The 18,362-nt window shown below is 39.0% G+C and overlaps 1 protein-coding gene across 2 annotated transcripts in view; it reads left to right on the forward strand.

The window, feature by feature from the left end:
- The window catches only part of LRRC2 (leucine rich repeat containing 2), a 294,583-nt gene that overhangs the window by 194,086 nt on the left and 82,135 nt on the right, over positions 1 to 18,362 (forward strand). For both annotated transcript variants that reach the window (XM_089662154.1, XM_089662155.1), the window contains one exon: positions 1,029 to 1,165. In XM_089662154.1, coding sequence (XP_089518280.1) covers positions 1,029 to 1,165 — 137 coding nt within the window. The remainder of the gene's footprint in view (positions 1 to 1,028; positions 1,166 to 18,362) is intronic.

Genomic DNA, 18,362 nt, shown 5'->3' on the forward strand with positions numbered 1-18,362 from the left:
GAGAGGATCCAAAAAACTGTTCTCTTACTGAGCAGAAAATTATACTTTCACAGAACAAAAATGAGGCTTGTGTATTAATCATTATAAGTATACCTTTTACATTTTCCAGAATGCTGCAGTGTTAGTTTTTATGCGTATCTGTTTTTTTTAAAGCTAGTTGTCTTAATGATAAAATTCCTGCTGTGTGGATGTAAAATTCAGTTTCTTATATAGTGTATAGTGTTATATAGTGTAAATGGTTAATTTTATTTTAAAGAGGTATATTTAAATGTATTTTAGTATATTATGAGACTGTGATTTAACATAGTATTATTGTGATGCTGTGCAAGAAGCTGCAAGCTAGAAGCATAGACATCTAAAGGAATTACTGTTTTTTTTCTTTTATGTAACTATTGTGTTTGAAGACATAGGCAGACATCTTTACCAACCATCAGGCAGTAAATTTGAACTTGCATTCAGTTAAGGAACCCAGTATAGTCCTCAGGGAACAGAAGAAAAAAAGAAAATGATGAAAAGTTCTGTTTCCAAACTTGTTTGATATACATGGATATGGTAAAGGAGCTAAGGTGTGAACTCATTCTTAAAAAAATAAATAAATACCATAGATAAAAAATGTATTACATAGGTATACTGTGCAGAAAAACAGTTTACAAGTCAGTATCCAGCAAAATAGCAGCCGTGCTGATCTTCACAATATTCAGTTAAAAGAGAGGATCCTGTACACTTAGAATTCTACTTTGCACTTGCTTTGATGAGACCTAAATTTGGTGTGTTTTTGTTTTCACTTACACACTGTCACTTTCCCTTATCAAAAGTATTATATATGAAAATACAGACACTGAAATATTTAATGCACTGCACAAAAATAAATGTGCACAGTGCCTATAGTTATTCAAAACATAAATCAATTTATTATTTTAAAAATCTAATAGTGGATTTAACTTTATATGCTCCAATGTAATGGAGATAGGGTATAGAAATATTTAAGTATGTCTATCTTAATTATGCGTATATTTTATTTTTAACAGGTTGTCTGAGACATTTGAGAGAACTCAATGTTGGCTTTAATTGTCTGAAAGAGGTTCCTCCAGAACTTGGAGATTGCGAAAACCTTGAACGACTGGATGTATCTGGAAATTTAGAGCTCACAGAATTGCCCTTTGAGGTAGGATAAATATTTATTTCCTTTTTCTTTTTTTGAAAAAATGTGTGTAGTTGCATAAACGAACCATTGCGGCTATAATTGACCTGGTTTACTAGGGAATCAGTGCTGGTGTGTAGAGCATGCAAAGACAACCAAATGTTATTACCACAATATTTACTATGCACTGATGCTACCATTGCACATTTAAGAAAAAATACTAACATGTGTGTTTTGCTATGGAATGTACAGTCATGTGAAAGTAAGTACACCCCATGAAAATGGTTGAATGTTTAATTATATAAATAATATATCTGAATAGGCAAACCTTTGATCTTCATTCAAACACTACCTGCACATAAAGGTTAAATAGCATGGTGTATTCATTCTCATATTCTAAGTTAATTAAAATTCTGCCTTGTTATATGGAAAACGCTAAGTACACTCTTGCTTTTACCAATGCTTCATGTTGATGAAACTAGAAAGAGATGTTCCAGAATAGGTGACAATGATTAGAACATCCTTAGGTCTCTTTCACAAGGGCTTTCTGATCAGGTCCGCCTATCAATTTTTCAGCTTCACGTAGGCCTATGGACAGGCAGATGTAAATGGACTTTAAGACCTATCCACAAATCTATCCAGGTTCAGAGAAGAAAGAACCCATCCTTTTCCATTTTTTGGATCTAAATGCGATTGACCAGTGGTAACCTAATGAAAACAGACAAAAGTCCATTTACATCCAGCAGAAACAGAATAGACCCAGGTATCAAAAAGTGATATCCATCCTGATTTGCTCTAATTCAGCAGGGGTTCTGCTCATGGATCCCCTACTGAACGAATTGGAGTACACCTATGTGAAAGGACCCTAAAGGACTATGCCGGTGGAATCTGTTTTATTTAAACCTTAGATACTGTATCTTGGTTCTGGTGTTAGCCTTTGATAAGTGCTGCCATCATGCCAATTAAAAAAAAACCCTCTTTGAAGCCCTCAGAAAGAAGTTTGTGGATACCTATGATCGATATTTAAAAAGATCACTAAATTTAAAAAAAAAACAATCATTCCACTGTAAGAATAATAGTCAAAAAGTAGTTCAGATTTCAGAGTTTAACATTTTGTCTAGGATTGACTGGTCCAGCATATTCAGCTATTCAGCTTCAGAGCTAACTGACTAAGAAAGGTGGAATTAAACATGAAAAAGGGAACCCCCTAAACTGACTGGGATTTTGAAGGCATAGATATATAAATTGAACTAAAAATGTGAATTCTTTATTCAGTCAAATTTACACACATAAGAATTATAAGAATTAATTATATTATAAGAATTATAACATAACAGACCATCTGAGATAATATTATGACATCACCATCAAGGCTATTTGTTTGGTAACAACAATAATTTGTATAGCCATACATAATAAACCATTTCTGATCATATTAGAACATTACTTATTATTATATTGTTTAAAATTACAGAGGCAATTTACATTAATCCAACGCTTTTCAGAGTGATTTCACTTCTTCCTCAGGAAAAAGAGAACTCTGTATAGGGGTGACATGATCTACAAAATTGAAAATATATTTGTTTAGAACATTACTTATCCATCGACAGTATTTCTATAGTTCCAAATCTCTATATTCACAATATATAAGAGTGAGAAGACATGAATCAATATTCAACCAAACTTAAAAACAAGGCTTCAATCTGCCGCCACCTCTTAAGCCAGGGAACCGGTGAATCTCGGGCATCCTGAGCCCCCCCAAACTGGATCACAAGGGCCACCTAGATCACTGCAACAGAGGGCTTGAGTAATAAAAAACAACCCCTGAAAAAGAAATTACACAGTGAAAGAGAACGTTATAGCCCCTCTGGGTGAAACCCACCATCATATTTGTGAGTGTCTAAGTATTTAGAGGCCTCATCCATATCTAGCCAGGTACACTGAAGAATGTATGGATATGAGTCTTCAGAGGTATATGTCCAATTAGACCGCATAAACCTTTACAGGTACTGTTGCCGGGAAAACCAATAAAACATGTATATCAGTATGTATATCCTTTAGCTGACAGAAAATGGAAGAAATTACATAAATACTAATTCCCAAAGAAAAAACAGGGAAATAGGGAATGCTTTCTAGTAAGTACAAAAAAATCTACATAACGCTCACCATAAAAAAAAAGGGGGGGGACCATTGTGAAGCAATCCAAATTCCTTTTTTTTATGGTGAGCATTAGGAGTTTTTTTATATGTAACTGAAGGAATTTTACATGGAGAGGTGGTAAACAAATGTCATCAAGTTGATATCAAGCACTGGTGGGCACTTACAAGAAGTCAGAGTCCACAGTACACTATTACATCTATTTATAGTTTTGTTGAATAAATTATTGGAAATGCATATTTTCCTTGTGTGTTAATTCAAGTATATCACTTGTATCTGCATTTTGTTCCTTAGTGATGCCAATTTGATAATGCTGATTGTCATTTCAAGAAACATTAAATAAATATTTGGCAAGAGTTTCATAATGTTATAATGCTGACAACTCTTAAAGGTGTTACTGTTAAACAATTTAGCAAGAAAAAACAATATATTTCTGGATTTGTGGTTTCAGTTTTTTTACGTAAAGAAAATCTTGATCCCAGGCAATGGAAATGATCCTTGTTGTACATGCATGCTTATTTTGCATCTCCATCTAATGTAGTGTAAAATTCCATGGACACTGAGCCCTTAATGGGCTACATCTCGACAGGTTGGGTATCACATGGCATCATAAAACAAGTCTCTCTTTTCTCTACTTACCAATTTTATGTTGTAAAATCCCTTTTCTTTCTTACAATTCCTCAATAAAATTTTTACAAGCTTAAAATCCTAGACCTGCTCTGCATCTTCCATAAAAAAATGCTATTGAGAGAAGGAGAGATTGATGACTGGAAGTACAGTTCAGTCTCACAGTTCTGATGGTCTCGTAAACCTTTATGATGCCGTCAGAGATCGTTGACTGAATTACAGCCACATTTTCAGTTTCTCCTTGAATTCTTATCCTGGTAGTTATCAAGTGATAGGTCTTCCCCATTCATATACTATCTAATTCTGGAAATTGGAAATCTGCTGTGGCTATTGCTTATTTTTCTTCATCAAAACAACATCTGAATTAATACTGCTACAAGATTTGTATTCAGCTGTACAGAAATAAAGTAAAGAAAATGTATTCAAAACCTCTTTCAATCATGGTGACAACTTTTTAAAGTTATAAATATGTTTGGATCCGTTTTGTAAAACATGACACATGTAAAATACATTTATTACCTACTCTTATTTAAAAAATCCTGGACTGGCTGTGTTGTGAAATTAAAGAAATTCAAGCAATATTTCATTGTTCTTCATGGTCAGTAGTAGATGAAAGAAGAGCTCTGGGTAACTGCTGTCCATGCAACATATTCATAGAGTGAATGTGTGTGTATATTCTAGCTGGCCTAAAGTGGCCAGGTGTGTTGGTCACCTGACTATCACCTCTATATGAGCTTGTTGAGCACCTTCTTTCCAAACAGCTGCTGAAATCTGAGCTCCAATTACAGGTGGAGTGGTCATTGGCACTGCCTGTAGCTTTTCGATCAGCACCAAGCTACACCTAGTCATGCACACTTCTTTTTGGATTGACAGCACTGAATATGTTGCTGTCTCTTTGTGAGTTGCAGTGTCTGGGAAGGGACGCATGTGTGAGAGAAATTAATGATGATTTGGTTTAGTCGTGAAAGGTAACTACATTTTTCTGTTTACTTCATCAGGCATGTGCATGATATAGTAACAGAATTTGGTATTGTTTTTAGACTGTTATACAGATGCTTTGAATTTTAAATTAACATGGATTTGACCCTACTATAGATACAACAGCTTCCCCAGTTCACCCTAGGAAAACTTTTTACAAGATCTTGCTTGTGGGAATTTTGGCCCATTCAGCGAAAAGATAGGCATTTGCTTTATTTTATTTACTCATTTGTGAGGTCATCCACTGATGTTGGGCAATATCTGGCTTGCAGTCTCTGTTTCAATTCATCCTTAAGCTATTCAGAAGGTTTAAGGTTAGGGCTGTGCAAGCCACTTGGGTTATCTTGTTTTTATGGATCTGCATTATTCCATCAGGTGTCCACAAATGATTTGCCATATAGTGTCATATACAGTACCTGGCTGAAGTGACAAGAGAGCTTCTCTTGTGACTCTGGGTAGGGGGACAGGTATTCAAGGCTAAAAGAAGCATAGGTATCATGAATCTGGGTGGTTGGTAGTTGCCCATAGAGTTAGTCAGTGGAAGCCATGTCCAGGAAGTATATGGGAGCCTTGGAGATACTCCAGGCGGACCTATAGCTGACAGTCTGCATGCCCGTGATAATGTGATGCAGGGTAAGACTCATGCGGGAGGTTTAGGATGCAGCAGTGTTGAAACTTTGCACCAGCAGGAAGAAGAGCTGTTGTCCAAGCCAATCTCGGGTCATACACGATTATGTGGTATAGCAGAATAAGTAGATGGGTCAGGAGCCAGGCCAGGGTCATGCACAGAGAATCAGTTGGACATGAGGTCTAATAACAAGCCAATGTCATGATCAGGAATCAGGCAAAAAGAAGTCAGTAACGTGTAATCAAGGTAGCACAGTATTGGAAACACAGAAACAAGGAACATGGGTAGCTGAAGGCCATCTAGCAATTACCAATCACAACTCCTGTACTTAAATCAGGCACTCGGTGCCAGTTCTGAGATTGGACATACTGTAAGCAACCATGCAACAGTGCATGCACACAATTGTGCAATGTGCTTATGCATGTTGGCATGCAAATGCACATGCCCATGCAGGTTACAGGCAGGAAGCTTTTGCCTGTGTTTAGGTGCATGCACACCTTAGTTTTGGTTAGTGTCCTATATAGTGTATGTGAACAGTATTTAAACCAATGACTCTTTCGCACGGAAAGCTGATGGAGAGCAGTGTGTTTAGGATCCCTTGAACAGCCTTTTACACTTAATAAGATAATGCATTACTCAGGAAAGCAATCCAAGACTTTGCAAAATAAGCATTAGGATTTTTATTGTCATGATCTATTGCTATTTTAGGTTTATTAGTGCTTAAGAAAATTTTAAGATGCAGTTTGGGGAGCCCTTAGTCAATCAACAAGCACCAGTAGTTAAAATATCCGCAACTACAGTATAAGGAGGCCATAAGGCAAATTTAGGTTAAGGTTCTAATAAGCCTCTGATTTTATGTCCAATCCTCATGTACCAAAACACCTCCACAGTACTTGTCTTGTACTTGACTTGCCTTCGGCGCTATGACATTATTATTATTATACAGGATTTATATAGCGCCAACAGTGTGCGTAGCGCTTTACAAAATTAAGGTAGACATTACAGTTACAATACAATTTGGTACAAGAGGAAACAGAGGGCCCTGCTCGTTAGAGCTTACAATCTAGGAGGAAGGGTTAAGTGATACAAAAGGTAATAGCTGTGGGGGGCATGAGCTGATGGAGGAAATAAATGGCAGTTTACTAGGTAGAAGCAGGATAGACTTCTTTAAAGAGAAAGGTTTTCAGGGATCGTCTAAAGGTGGATAGATTAGGAGACAGCCGGACATATTGGGGTAGAGAATTCCATAGGATGGGAGAAGCTCGGGAGAAGTTCTGGAGGCGAGCATGGGAGGAGGTGACATGGGAACTAGAGAGCAGAAGGTCTTGGGAGGATCAAAGAGAGCAGTTTGGTTGATATTTTGAGACCAGGTTGGTGATGTAGCTTGGGGCAGAGTTGTGGATGGCTTTGTAAGTTGTTGTTAGTATTTTTAATTTTTGTTCAGTAAGTGGAAGCCAGTGGAGGGATTGGCAGAGAGGGGTAGCAGACACTGAATGGTTGGTAAGGTGGATGAGCCTGGCAGCAGTATTCATGTTGGACTGGAGGGAGGATAGCCTATGTAAAGTTAAGCCAATGAGGAGGAAGTTGCAGTAGTTGAGTCGAGAGACTACCAGGGAGTGAATTAGGAGCTTTGTGGTATCATTGATTAAAAAGGGGCATATTCTGGAGATGTTGCGGCGGGTGAGGCGGCATGATTTGGACAGGGATTGGATGTGGATCTGAAAGGATAGTTCAGAATCCAGGGTTACACCTAGCACCCTGGCATGTCGGGATGGGTTGATAGTTATACTATTGATCCTGACTGAGAAATCAGGAGAAGAGGCACGTGGGGGAGGAAAGTTTTGGATAGATAGAGTTTTAGGAAGTGGAGTGACATCCAGGCTGATATGTCTGTTAGCAAATCGGTAATACGTGTGGAAACTGATGGGGTGAGTTGAGGAGTAGAGAGATAGATTTGTGTGTCATCAGCATACAAATGGTATTGGAAACCATAGGAAGTTATCAGATGACCCAAGGAAGAAGTGTAGATTGAGAATAGGAGAGGTCCAAGGACAGAACCTTGGGGGACCCCAACAGTAAGAGGAGTAGGAGAGGAGGAAGTAGAGTTGTAAGTGACACTGAAGGTGCGGTGAGATAGATAAGATTCAAACCAATGGAGAGTATAGTCACGGAGACCAAGTAAAGTTTTTTTTTGAGGAGGGGGTGGTCAACTGTGTCAAAGGCAGTGGAGAGGTCCAAGAGCAAGAGTACGGAATAGTGACCATTGGTTTTAGCGGTTAGTAAGTCGTTTGTGAGTTTTAGGAGAGCAGTTTCTGTGGAGTATTGTGGGCGAAAACCAGACTGAACGGGATCAAGAAGTTATTTTCAATAAGGTTGACAACATTGGAGGGGTCCAGTGAGGCTTTTTTAAGTATGGGGGTGACTAGCGCATGTTTTAGAGAGTTGGGGAAGATGCCAGTAGAAAGGGAAAGATTGAAGATATGAGTTAAAGAATGAAGGATAGAGCCAGAGGGTGACCGTAGTATTTGCAAGGAAACAGGGTCCAGGGGGCAGGTGGTTAGGTGGGCTTTAGAAAACAGTTTACAAACCTCCTCTATAGTAGCTGGGTTAAACAAGAGACGTGTAGATTGTGTAGGTGGACAAGGAGTGTAGGATGAGATATCTGTACAGTGGAGATCTCATCACAAATTGTATCAATCTTATTTTTGAAGTATTTAGCGATTTCCTGGGCAGTAAGTGAGTTAGTGGGTGGAGGTAGAGAAGGACGAAGTAGAGAGTTAAAGGTAGAAAAGAGTTGACGGGGATTGCGTGAGAGGGTGTTAATGAGAGTGATAAAATAGGTCTGTTTGTGTGGAGAAGTGTGGAGACAAGAATTGTATTTTTGAAGGGCAGATTTATATTGGTCAAAGTCTTGCTGGGTCTTAATCTTACACCATAAATGCTCAAGAGCACGGCTACTTGTTTTGAGGCATCTGGTATTGTCTGTTTGCCAGGGCTGTAGCAGTCGGGGCCTAATTCTGTGTGTAGTGAGGGGGGCCAATGTGTCCAGGGTGGATGACAGTGAACTATTGTAGACAGAAGTGGCCAGGTTGGGGCAGGACAGGGCTGAGATTTTGTCATAGAGACAATCTGTTGCCACAAAAAGAAGAGAAGGGTTAAGCTAACAAAGATTTCTATGGGTAACTGTTTGGTAGTTGGAAGACATGGAGCAAGAAGCCAAGGAGAGAGTGAAGCTAATAAGAGAGTGATCAGAGAGAGGAAGAGGAAAGTTGCTGAGGTAGGAGTGCATAGGTAGGAGAATACAAGGTCGAGACAGTTACCATTCCAGTGAGTAGAAGCATGTGTCCATTGTTTTAGGTCAAAAGAAGTGGTTAGGCTCAGAAATTTAGAGGTAGCAGGAGTGTTAAGATTAACAGGGATGTTGAAGTCGCCAAGAATGATAGTGGGAATTTCAGAAGAGAGAAAGTAAGGCAGCCAGGCAGAGAAGTCATCAAGGAAGCTTGATACCGGTCCAGGAGGACAATAGATCACAACAATTCTTACAGAAACTGGAGAGAACAGACGAATACAGTGAACTTCAAATGAGGAGAGGGACAGAGAGGAAGGTGAATGGAGGACCTGAAAAGTGCTTTGAGGAGATAGGAGGATTCTTACTCCATCTCCTTTCCGTCCACTAGGCCTGGGAGAGTGAGTCAAGAGGAGACCACCATGGGAGAGGGCAGCAGGAGAGGGAGAGTCAGATTCATGAAGCCAAGTTTCTGTAATTGCAAGCAAGTTAAAAGAGTTTGTGATAAAAAGGTCATGGACAGAAGTGAGTTTGTTATAGACAGAACGGGCATTCCAGAGGGCACAGGAAAAGGGGAGGCTGGTTCTAGGAAGAAGAGGAATAGTAACAAGATTGTATGAATTGCGGCTGCTGTTGGAGGATAGGGGGTGCTGGATGTGTTGATCAAAGGAAAAAGATGGCGGCCCAGGATTTGGGGAAATGTCTCCAGATGTTAGGAGAAGCAGAAGGGTGAGGGAGGTAATATGGGAGTATGACTTGGAGGGACAGGTTCCAGTGTCCTGGAGGTTTTATTAGTGTGTGGATTCAGAATTATCAGGAGTTGATGAGTACAGTGATAAGGTGAAGAAAGGAGTGAGGGTGATATATATAAGCTGTGGGGTGGAGAAGAGGGGTGAAGGAGAGAGAGTTTGAAGAGAGAGGAGACAACTGTGAGAAGGAGGACTAGGGAGTGCATGTTATGGGAGTGGTGAGCTGAAGAAGCAGACTAGATAAGAGCTGAAAGAGCTGGATGGTGAAACAGGTCACCTGTAGTCTGATTAGTATTTGAAGTTGTCTGCTGTTGTTTCTCGCTTTGTGCATTCGCTGAAGTGCAGAGCCGAAGTGTAATACTTAATCCACGATTAATATTTTAACCATGATGAAAGTTGCCAATGCTACCCCTGGCTATGCTGCCCCTGGCTGTGCCTCCCCTAAGGAAGGCCTAAATGTATACTGAGTTGGGTGGGGGAATTGCCAATGAATCAATTATTATTATTATTATTATACAGGATTTATATAGCGCCAACAGTTTGCTCAGACCTTTACAATATAAAGGGAGACAATACAGCAACAATACAGTTCAATACAGGAGGGTTAGGAGGGCCCTGCTCCTTGGAGCTTACAATCTAAGAGGGAGGGGCTAGTGGTACAAAAGGTAATAACTGTGGGGGATGGACTGGTAGGAAGAGTGGAAGATTCCATTATTAGCTGAGGGCAGGATAGGCTTCCCTGAAGAGATAGGTTTTCAGAGATCGCCTAAACATGAGCAGAGTAGGAATGCTTAGCAGAGACACATGGCTAGCAGGGCAAACGTCTCACACCAAAGGAGGACTACAAGAGACAAGAGAGCAGGAGAGCAGAGTCGTAAAGATTAGGATCAGCTCATAAATTTGGGTTAGATAATAGGAGCAAAATAAACACCACAGTGGTATGGACCAGAGTTAAAGATTTTTGAAGCAGTAAGAATGACCAATAAGAACATTGATAGTTATGAATCAGCTTCAGTTAGAGGTGAATTTTAAAAGCAGTATAGATTACACATATAGCAGTGCAGGGTGAATTAGCATTCATACATGACATGGGCGATATTACAGATGGATATTGCTCACAGACAATTACCATATATCAGTGCAGGGTGAATTAGCATTCATACATGACATGGGCGATATTACAGATGGATATTGCTCACAGACAATTACCAGATATCAGTGCAGGGTGAATTAGCATTCAAACATGGCATGGGCGGTATTACTGATGGATATTGAATGCCAAAAAAGAACCACAGCGCTCAGGACCACCTTCCTACCACACTTTTTAAGTGAAATGCCGCTGTGCACAGGCATAAAGACCACAAAATTATCAACTTAAAAAACAGCGCAAAACACAAACTACCTCACACCAATCAATATATGTGAACAATAATAAATAACTTATTCATTAAACAATATTAATAAAGAATATTGCAATTTAGTATAAGTGTCACACAAATATATATATATATTAAAACAAAAAGTCCAGTGACACATACAAAAACAAAAAGTCCAGTGACATATACAAAAAGAAGTCCTGTGTACAAGGCTGTGAGGTCTTGCTACAGGAATTGTGGAATTCGTTTTTATCTTCAATAAATGCTGGTTATTACCTTTTAAAATGTGAGTGGTCTGGCTTAAAGTTGATTATAATTGAGAGTCATAACAGTATCACACTATTAGTTTTTTTTCTTCCTGGAATCCGGTGGAGTTGGCGAGGGGAGCAATTGGAGGAACATCCATATCTTTGAGGTGGCAATAGTTGGAGGTTACAAAGGGGGTCCAGGAGCCCTAATTAATCCTGAAAGGTGTTATACTCACCAAATTATCTGGTGAGTGCGGTTCATGTTGGTTTTGCACTGGTGGATGGTGGAAGGATCACTATTGGCACTGAAGATTCTTAATGAAAATAAGTTTTTTGTGTGGGGCACTGGACTTCTTTTTGTATATGTCACTGGACTTTTTGTTTTTGTATGTGTCACTGGACTTTTTGTTTTAATATATATATATATATATATTTTTGTGACACTTATACTAAATTGCAATATTCTTTATTAATATTATTTAATGAATAAGTTATTTATTATTGTTCACATATATTGATTGGTGTGAGGTAGTTTGTGTTTTGCGCTGTTTTTTAAGTTGATACTGATGGATATTGCTTGCAGACAATTACCATATAGCAGTGCAGGGTGAATTAGCATTCATACATGACATGGGTGATATTACAGATGGATATTGCTCGCAGACAATTACCATATAGCAGTGCAGGGTGAATTAGCATTCATTCATTGCATGGGCGATATTACAGATGGATATTGCTCGCAGACAATTACCATATAGCAGTGCAGGGTGAATTAGCATTCATACATGACATGGGTGACATTACAGATGGATATTGCTCGCAGACAATTACCATATAGCAGTGCAGGGTGAATTAGCATTCATACATTGCATGGGCGATATTACAGATGGATATTGCTCGCAGACAATTACCATATAGCAGTGCAGGGTGATTTAGCATTCATACATGACATGGGCGATATTACAGATGGATATTGCTCGCAGACAATTACCATATAGCAGTGCAGGGTGATTTAGCATTCATACATGACATGGGCGATATTACAGATGGATATTGCTCGCAGACAATTACCATATAGCAGTGCAGGGTGAATTAGCATTCATACATTGCATGGGCGGTATTACAGATGGATATTGCTTGCAGACAATTACCATATAGCAGTGCAGGGTGAATTAGCATTCATACATGACATGGGTGATATTACAGATGGATATTGCTCGCAGACAATTACCATATAGCAGTGCAGGGTGAATTAGCATTCATTCATTGCATGGGCGATATTACAGATGGATATTGCTCGCAGACAATTACCATATAGCAGTGCAGGGTGAATTAGCATTCATACATGACATGGGTGATATTACAGATGGATATTGCTCGCAGACAATTACCATATAGCAGTGCAGGGTGAATTAGCATTCATACATTGCATGGGCGATATTACAGATGGATATTGCTCACAGACATTCTCTGTAGAGTAAGTACCCATATTGTTGTAAGCACCTCTGTGGATCGCCATATGGTGAGGGTAAAGCTAAGTGATTGGGTGGCTGTGAGAACTAGGAGTAAACTACATCTGAGATGGAGAGTTATTCTATAGGCCTTATCCTGTCTACACTAAAAACTTTTGATTTACTGACTTAAACTTTTATTATTTTCATAGTTTTGTCATACAAAAATCTGCTAAGAAACAATTATTGCTATTATAATTATTTGGGATGTATATATTGCCAACAGTTTGCCCAGAGCTTTACAATATAAAGAGAGACAGTACAGTTACAATACAAATCAAGATAAGAGAGTTGGGAGTTGATGGAGAAAGTTAAAGTTCAGTTGCTAGTTTTAGGCTGGATAAATATCACTGAAGACAGGAGTTTTAAATGATCCCTTAAAGGCAGAGTAGGCGATAGCCGGACAGATTGAGATAGGGATTTTCAGAGGATGGGAGAGGCTTAAGGAAAGCATGGGAGGAGGTGATAACTTACAAGGAAAGTAGTGAGCATGAGCTCTTGGGAGGAGCAAAAAGGACAGTTTGCATGATATTATAACAGGAGGTTGGTAATGTCACATGCGAAAGAGTTGTGGATGGCTTTGAATGTTGCTAGTATTTTAAATTTAATTTGTTTGGCAAGCAGAAGCCAGTGGAGGGATTTACAGAGAGTGGTGATGAACACTGAGCAGTTGTAAGGTGGAGGAGCCTGACAGCAGCATTTATGATAGGCTGAAGACATAATAGACTGTGTAAAGACAGGCCAATGAAGGAGGAATTTCAATAGTCAAGGTGAGACATAACAAGGGAGTGAATTAGTAGCATTGTGGTGTCAGTGGTTAAGAAGGAGCATATTTTAGAAATGGTATGGGGGTGAAGGTGGCAAGATTTGGAGTCAAAACTTTTTTCCCATTATCTTTGGGGTGATTAAAGAATAATTAGAAGAGTTTATCAGTTTTCTTTGCTAGAATAAATGGTATGAAATACCATTTTGTGAATAATTAACAATTTCATGGAAAATATGTGTCAGTAAGGCCCTTTGCTTTACAACAGTTCACACTATATTCACTTAATATATCTGGTTTTTATTCAACATCCTCTATCCTGTCAGGTGTACTGCTTTACAAATAAAATTACATGTATCAGTCTATAAGCGAAATACTAATTTTACTAAACCCCAAATGAACTCTGCACTAATGTCAAACACTTGCAGAGATATGCCACTGTCCTCTTACTAAAAAAGAATTACTTATTTTAATATAATACTGAAGAAAGAAAAAATTATTACATATTTACAAAATGTAATGGTAATGTAATGATAAAACATAATTAAAAGTCAAAATAAAGTTACAAGATCACAAGAATAAATAATGCATATACAGTACAACGGAAGGAATGAACAAACCACACACTGGATTACTTTAAAAGAGTAAATGGAACCCAGGCGCAAAAGTGAGTGGTTGGTGAGCATCAGCTAGTGTTACGGATAGCATAACCGGCAGCTTTCATCATCATATGAACAAAAAACTGCAACTGTATATGGAGCGCCAGAGAGTATGGGTTCCACAATATAACAAAAATTGTCCGCAAAGAATGAGGAGTTGGTCAGGTATAAAATGTTAAGCCACATTTATTATTGTCCAAAAAGTCATTAAAAACACTTGTGCATGGAACCACAAACCTTAATGGAGGTTGTGAAGAAGCCTGAACTGCCTAGATGACTCATTGCCCTGGTGCCAATGAGTGAAATGTCTTTGTCCACTATGGAGATGGTACAGCATTGGCAGTGCTTGGATCCAATGTATGGGGACACCAGGAGCAGCTCAGATGATGCTTGCTGAGTCATCCCAGACCTTGGCCAATAGAGCGGAAACAGCTGAGCCGCCAGCTTGGATGTGATGTCACAGTCCTGGCACAAAGCTGGGCCGGGAGCCTGGAGTAGGGGCAAATAGGCAGAAGATGTAACAGGCTGAAAAACCAATTGCCACAGGAGGAGGAATAGATAGCCGATTGCTTACACAACTACAGTTTCGGGGCACGCCCCTTCTTCTGGTCATGTAAGGTAAGTATGATGTGCTTATTGTTTAAAAGGAAAAAAAAACAAGCTTTAAAACCACTTTAAGGTTGAAAGGAATAAAGCCGAACAGCATGACACTACACCATATTAGTCAAAAATTATAAAAAGTGTAGATAAAACCATGCAACTTAGATTGCAGCAACTTATGATTCTTTATAGACATTTTTCTGCAGGTACATAAAAGAAAACTATTTTAATCACATTTTATTTTATTCCAGAATGTTCTCAATTGACATCTTGAATGTTGCTAAATAAAAAATGTTGTTTGCAAAGAACCCATATCTTCTTCTGCACAGTACACCCATAACTTGTGATCTTTAGGGTACCCTTACTTTACTTTATCCTCAAAATATGAAGCTGCATTCCAAGGCTGGCTTCACATTAAAGGTCATATCTATATAATAGAATATATTATACTGACAGCAGTGCCAATAAAATAATGAGGAACCTAATTACTGTATCTGAAATAAATTTGTGTTGACTTACAAGGAAGACTTATTTAATCTGTCCAGTATTATTGCTCGTCATCTTTCTGCTGTTTTCAAGCTGTTCTTTAATATCTTTGTGCTTCACTGTGCGTGTCAGCCTAGATCTACGCTATCTCATTCCATCTGTCTTCCAAAGTTCAGAATGTTGGAGGGCTGATTTTTTGGAGAACTTTTGCCAAATTAGAATCTGATCCCAACAGGTGGTTGCACAGTAATGAACCTGAACAGAGCAAGCCATACAGCTCCCTGAAAGCAGTCCATTTATACAAGTATGCATATTATATTAAAGCAACCCCTTATTAAACTTGTAATGGTTAGGAAGAACAATCATTATCATATACTGTATAGACAATGTAATATATGTAATGTATACAATGTAATATATATATATGCATTTGGTGCACTAAAAGTGCCTTCATCCCAGAATGTAAATGTCCTTTGATGTGGCAATGGGCACTGTAATCTTGCTTCTGCCAGGGGTAGCGTGAGCTAGTTGTTAACCATATCTGCTGCCAGCTAAGATAATACATTGTTTTCTCCTCTGTGCTATCAACTGTGAACAGCAGTAACATACTGTGTGCAGGAAGTCTTCTTGACCCTGGGATCTTGCAAGATGATGCGCCAGAAGCAAGTTAACCATGCCCAGGGTCACAGAGCAAGTTTTACAGTATGTGGTTCATGTTCATTTTCAGATTTTGATCACTTTTAAATTAATGGAACCCAAAAAAGACCAGCTAAATACTGTATAAAAATTATGGCTTTGGGCGAATGTGTGGAGGCTGAAGATGGCGGTCGCACACTAATCCAGCTATGCTTCACCGCTCCCTCTTCCAGCTCCTCTGGAGTTCGCGATAGCTAATTCTTTCAGAATAGTATCAGTACTGGACTCAGCATTGTTTGCAGATCCCCATGGACAAAATCGGGTGTCAGACGTACCCTCCATCACCCGCCAAGCAGTTGCAACCTACACATATGGATAAGTATGTGTCGCTGGCTGCATCCCCAGCCTTGAGTGATCATGCAACCCCGATGGCAGAACCGGACGATCAGTCGGGTTGTGAGGTGGAGGTAACACACCACTTTTTGTTTCAAGTGGATGGCACCCCTACTTTTTGCACCCAACAGATAGCCCAAGTATTCAGAGAATTCTATCGTAAGCTTTATAACTGTTTATCACCAGACATACACCCCCCTTTCCATAAAGATTCCTTTGACGCATTTTTTCAGCTCTTCATCTCCCTAAATTGAAAAAGGAAGATAGACTAACCCTGAACACACCTATTACTATGGAGGAACTGTTTGCACAAAGTGCCAAGACCAGCCAGGTTTTCCTACACATATTATAAGAAATTCATCGCAGATATAAGCCCAGCCTTATTGGAATTTTACTCCTCTCTGCTAAGCAGAGAAGAACCTCATTTACAATTTCAACATTCTCATATCACAGTCATTCCCAAAACAGGCAAAGATCTAATGACCCCAGATAACTACAGGCCCATAGCTTTATTAAACATGGATTATAAAATTTTTATGAAACTCTTAGCAAACCGTTTGGCCCCTTTGCTTCCCAAAATCATCCATAAAGATTAGGTGGGTTTTGTTTTGGCAAGACAGGCAGGGGACAACACTAGACGTACAATCAACTTAGTTGACGTACTCCATGGCTCACGAACACCGGCACTATTGCTAAGTTTACATGCCCAGAAGGCATTTGACCGGTTGGGATGGCCTTATACGTGTATGTTTGAATTACTGCGATATGTGGGAATACAAGGGCCATTTTTTAATGCCATTATGGTGCTGTATTCATGGCCTACCGCACAGGTTAAGCTTCCCTATGCCACATCCGATACTTTTCCCATGCTCAACGAAACTAGACAATGATGCCCTCTGTCCCCGCTCCTATTTGTGTTATGTCTTGGCAGTAGCGATCAGAGCGCACCCTGACATAGTGGGAGTGACTGTTAGGGGAAAGGAATATAAACTCTCACTTTTTGCAGATGACGTTCTATTGACTATAACTAAGCCTCACTTGTCATTACCTGCATTGCATAAACTTTTACAAACCTTTAGTGATGTATCTGGCTATAAAATAAACACTTCAAAGATGGAAGCTATGACCCTTAATATCCCATCCCAAGATCTCTCACTGCTCCAACAAAATTACTCACACCACTGGTGCATGTCATCTATTAAATACCTTCGTACTCATATAACCCCAACTTATGCTCAGTTGTTTGAAACTAACTACCCCCCACTTTTTCGGGAAATCTATGCTTTCATAAATCAGTGGGATGCTTATAAGATATCTTTCCTGGGTAGAGTAAATGTGTTAAAGATGTCAATTTTGCCAAAGCTACTTTACCTTTTTGAAACGCTACCAATCACGCTCCCTCATGCCAAATTGCAAACTCTACAATGAACATTTCTTAGATTTATTTGGCATGCCAGAAAGCCCATTATAACAAGAATGGTTCTTTTGTCATCTAGAAATAACAGAAGCTTAGGGGTACCAGATATTACCAATTACTATTTAGCCACTCATCTGAGACAAATGCTATCATGGTTCACTCAAAAACCTCAGAATAGATGGGTGGAGATTGAATTAGGTTCTATTTATCCAATCCACACATGTTCATTGCTATGCCCTTTTCATTATACATCACCTTTATCTCCCACCCCTTTGCTTGAATCTATTAAATTTACCCTCAAAGTTTGGTCAACCCACAGATGAGCCCTTGGGCAATTAATGGGATATTTCAACTCTGTCATCTGATCAATCCGGTCTTGCGCAGGATTCGGTCATTTGAGGAGATTAGGGCGTTGAAATCCACAATACCTGTATCAGCCACATACACCTATTTACAGTTCCGTTATTTCTTCCATTCCTTGAATTCCTCTTTAACGCTAGATCGCCCACAGATTTCAAGAGGATAGCTATTAAAGGTTCCTCCCAATAACACCTTATCAAGTCTTTACGGTATATAAACTACTTCTCAATAAAGATTTCCTTATTGATAATCCTCACTTATATGAAGAGATGGGAGGATAAAAAAATAAATAAAATTTCCAGTATACTGTATATACCATAGTTTGTAGACGCTATAATTTTCAAGCA

This window comes from Staurois parvus, unplaced genomic scaffold, assembly GCF_062004578.1.
Source record: "Staurois parvus isolate SC_StPar_1 unplaced genomic scaffold, SC_StPar_1.0 ptg001432l, whole genome shotgun sequence".
Taxonomy (NCBI): Eukaryota; Metazoa; Chordata; class Amphibia; order Anura; family Ranidae; genus Staurois; species Staurois parvus.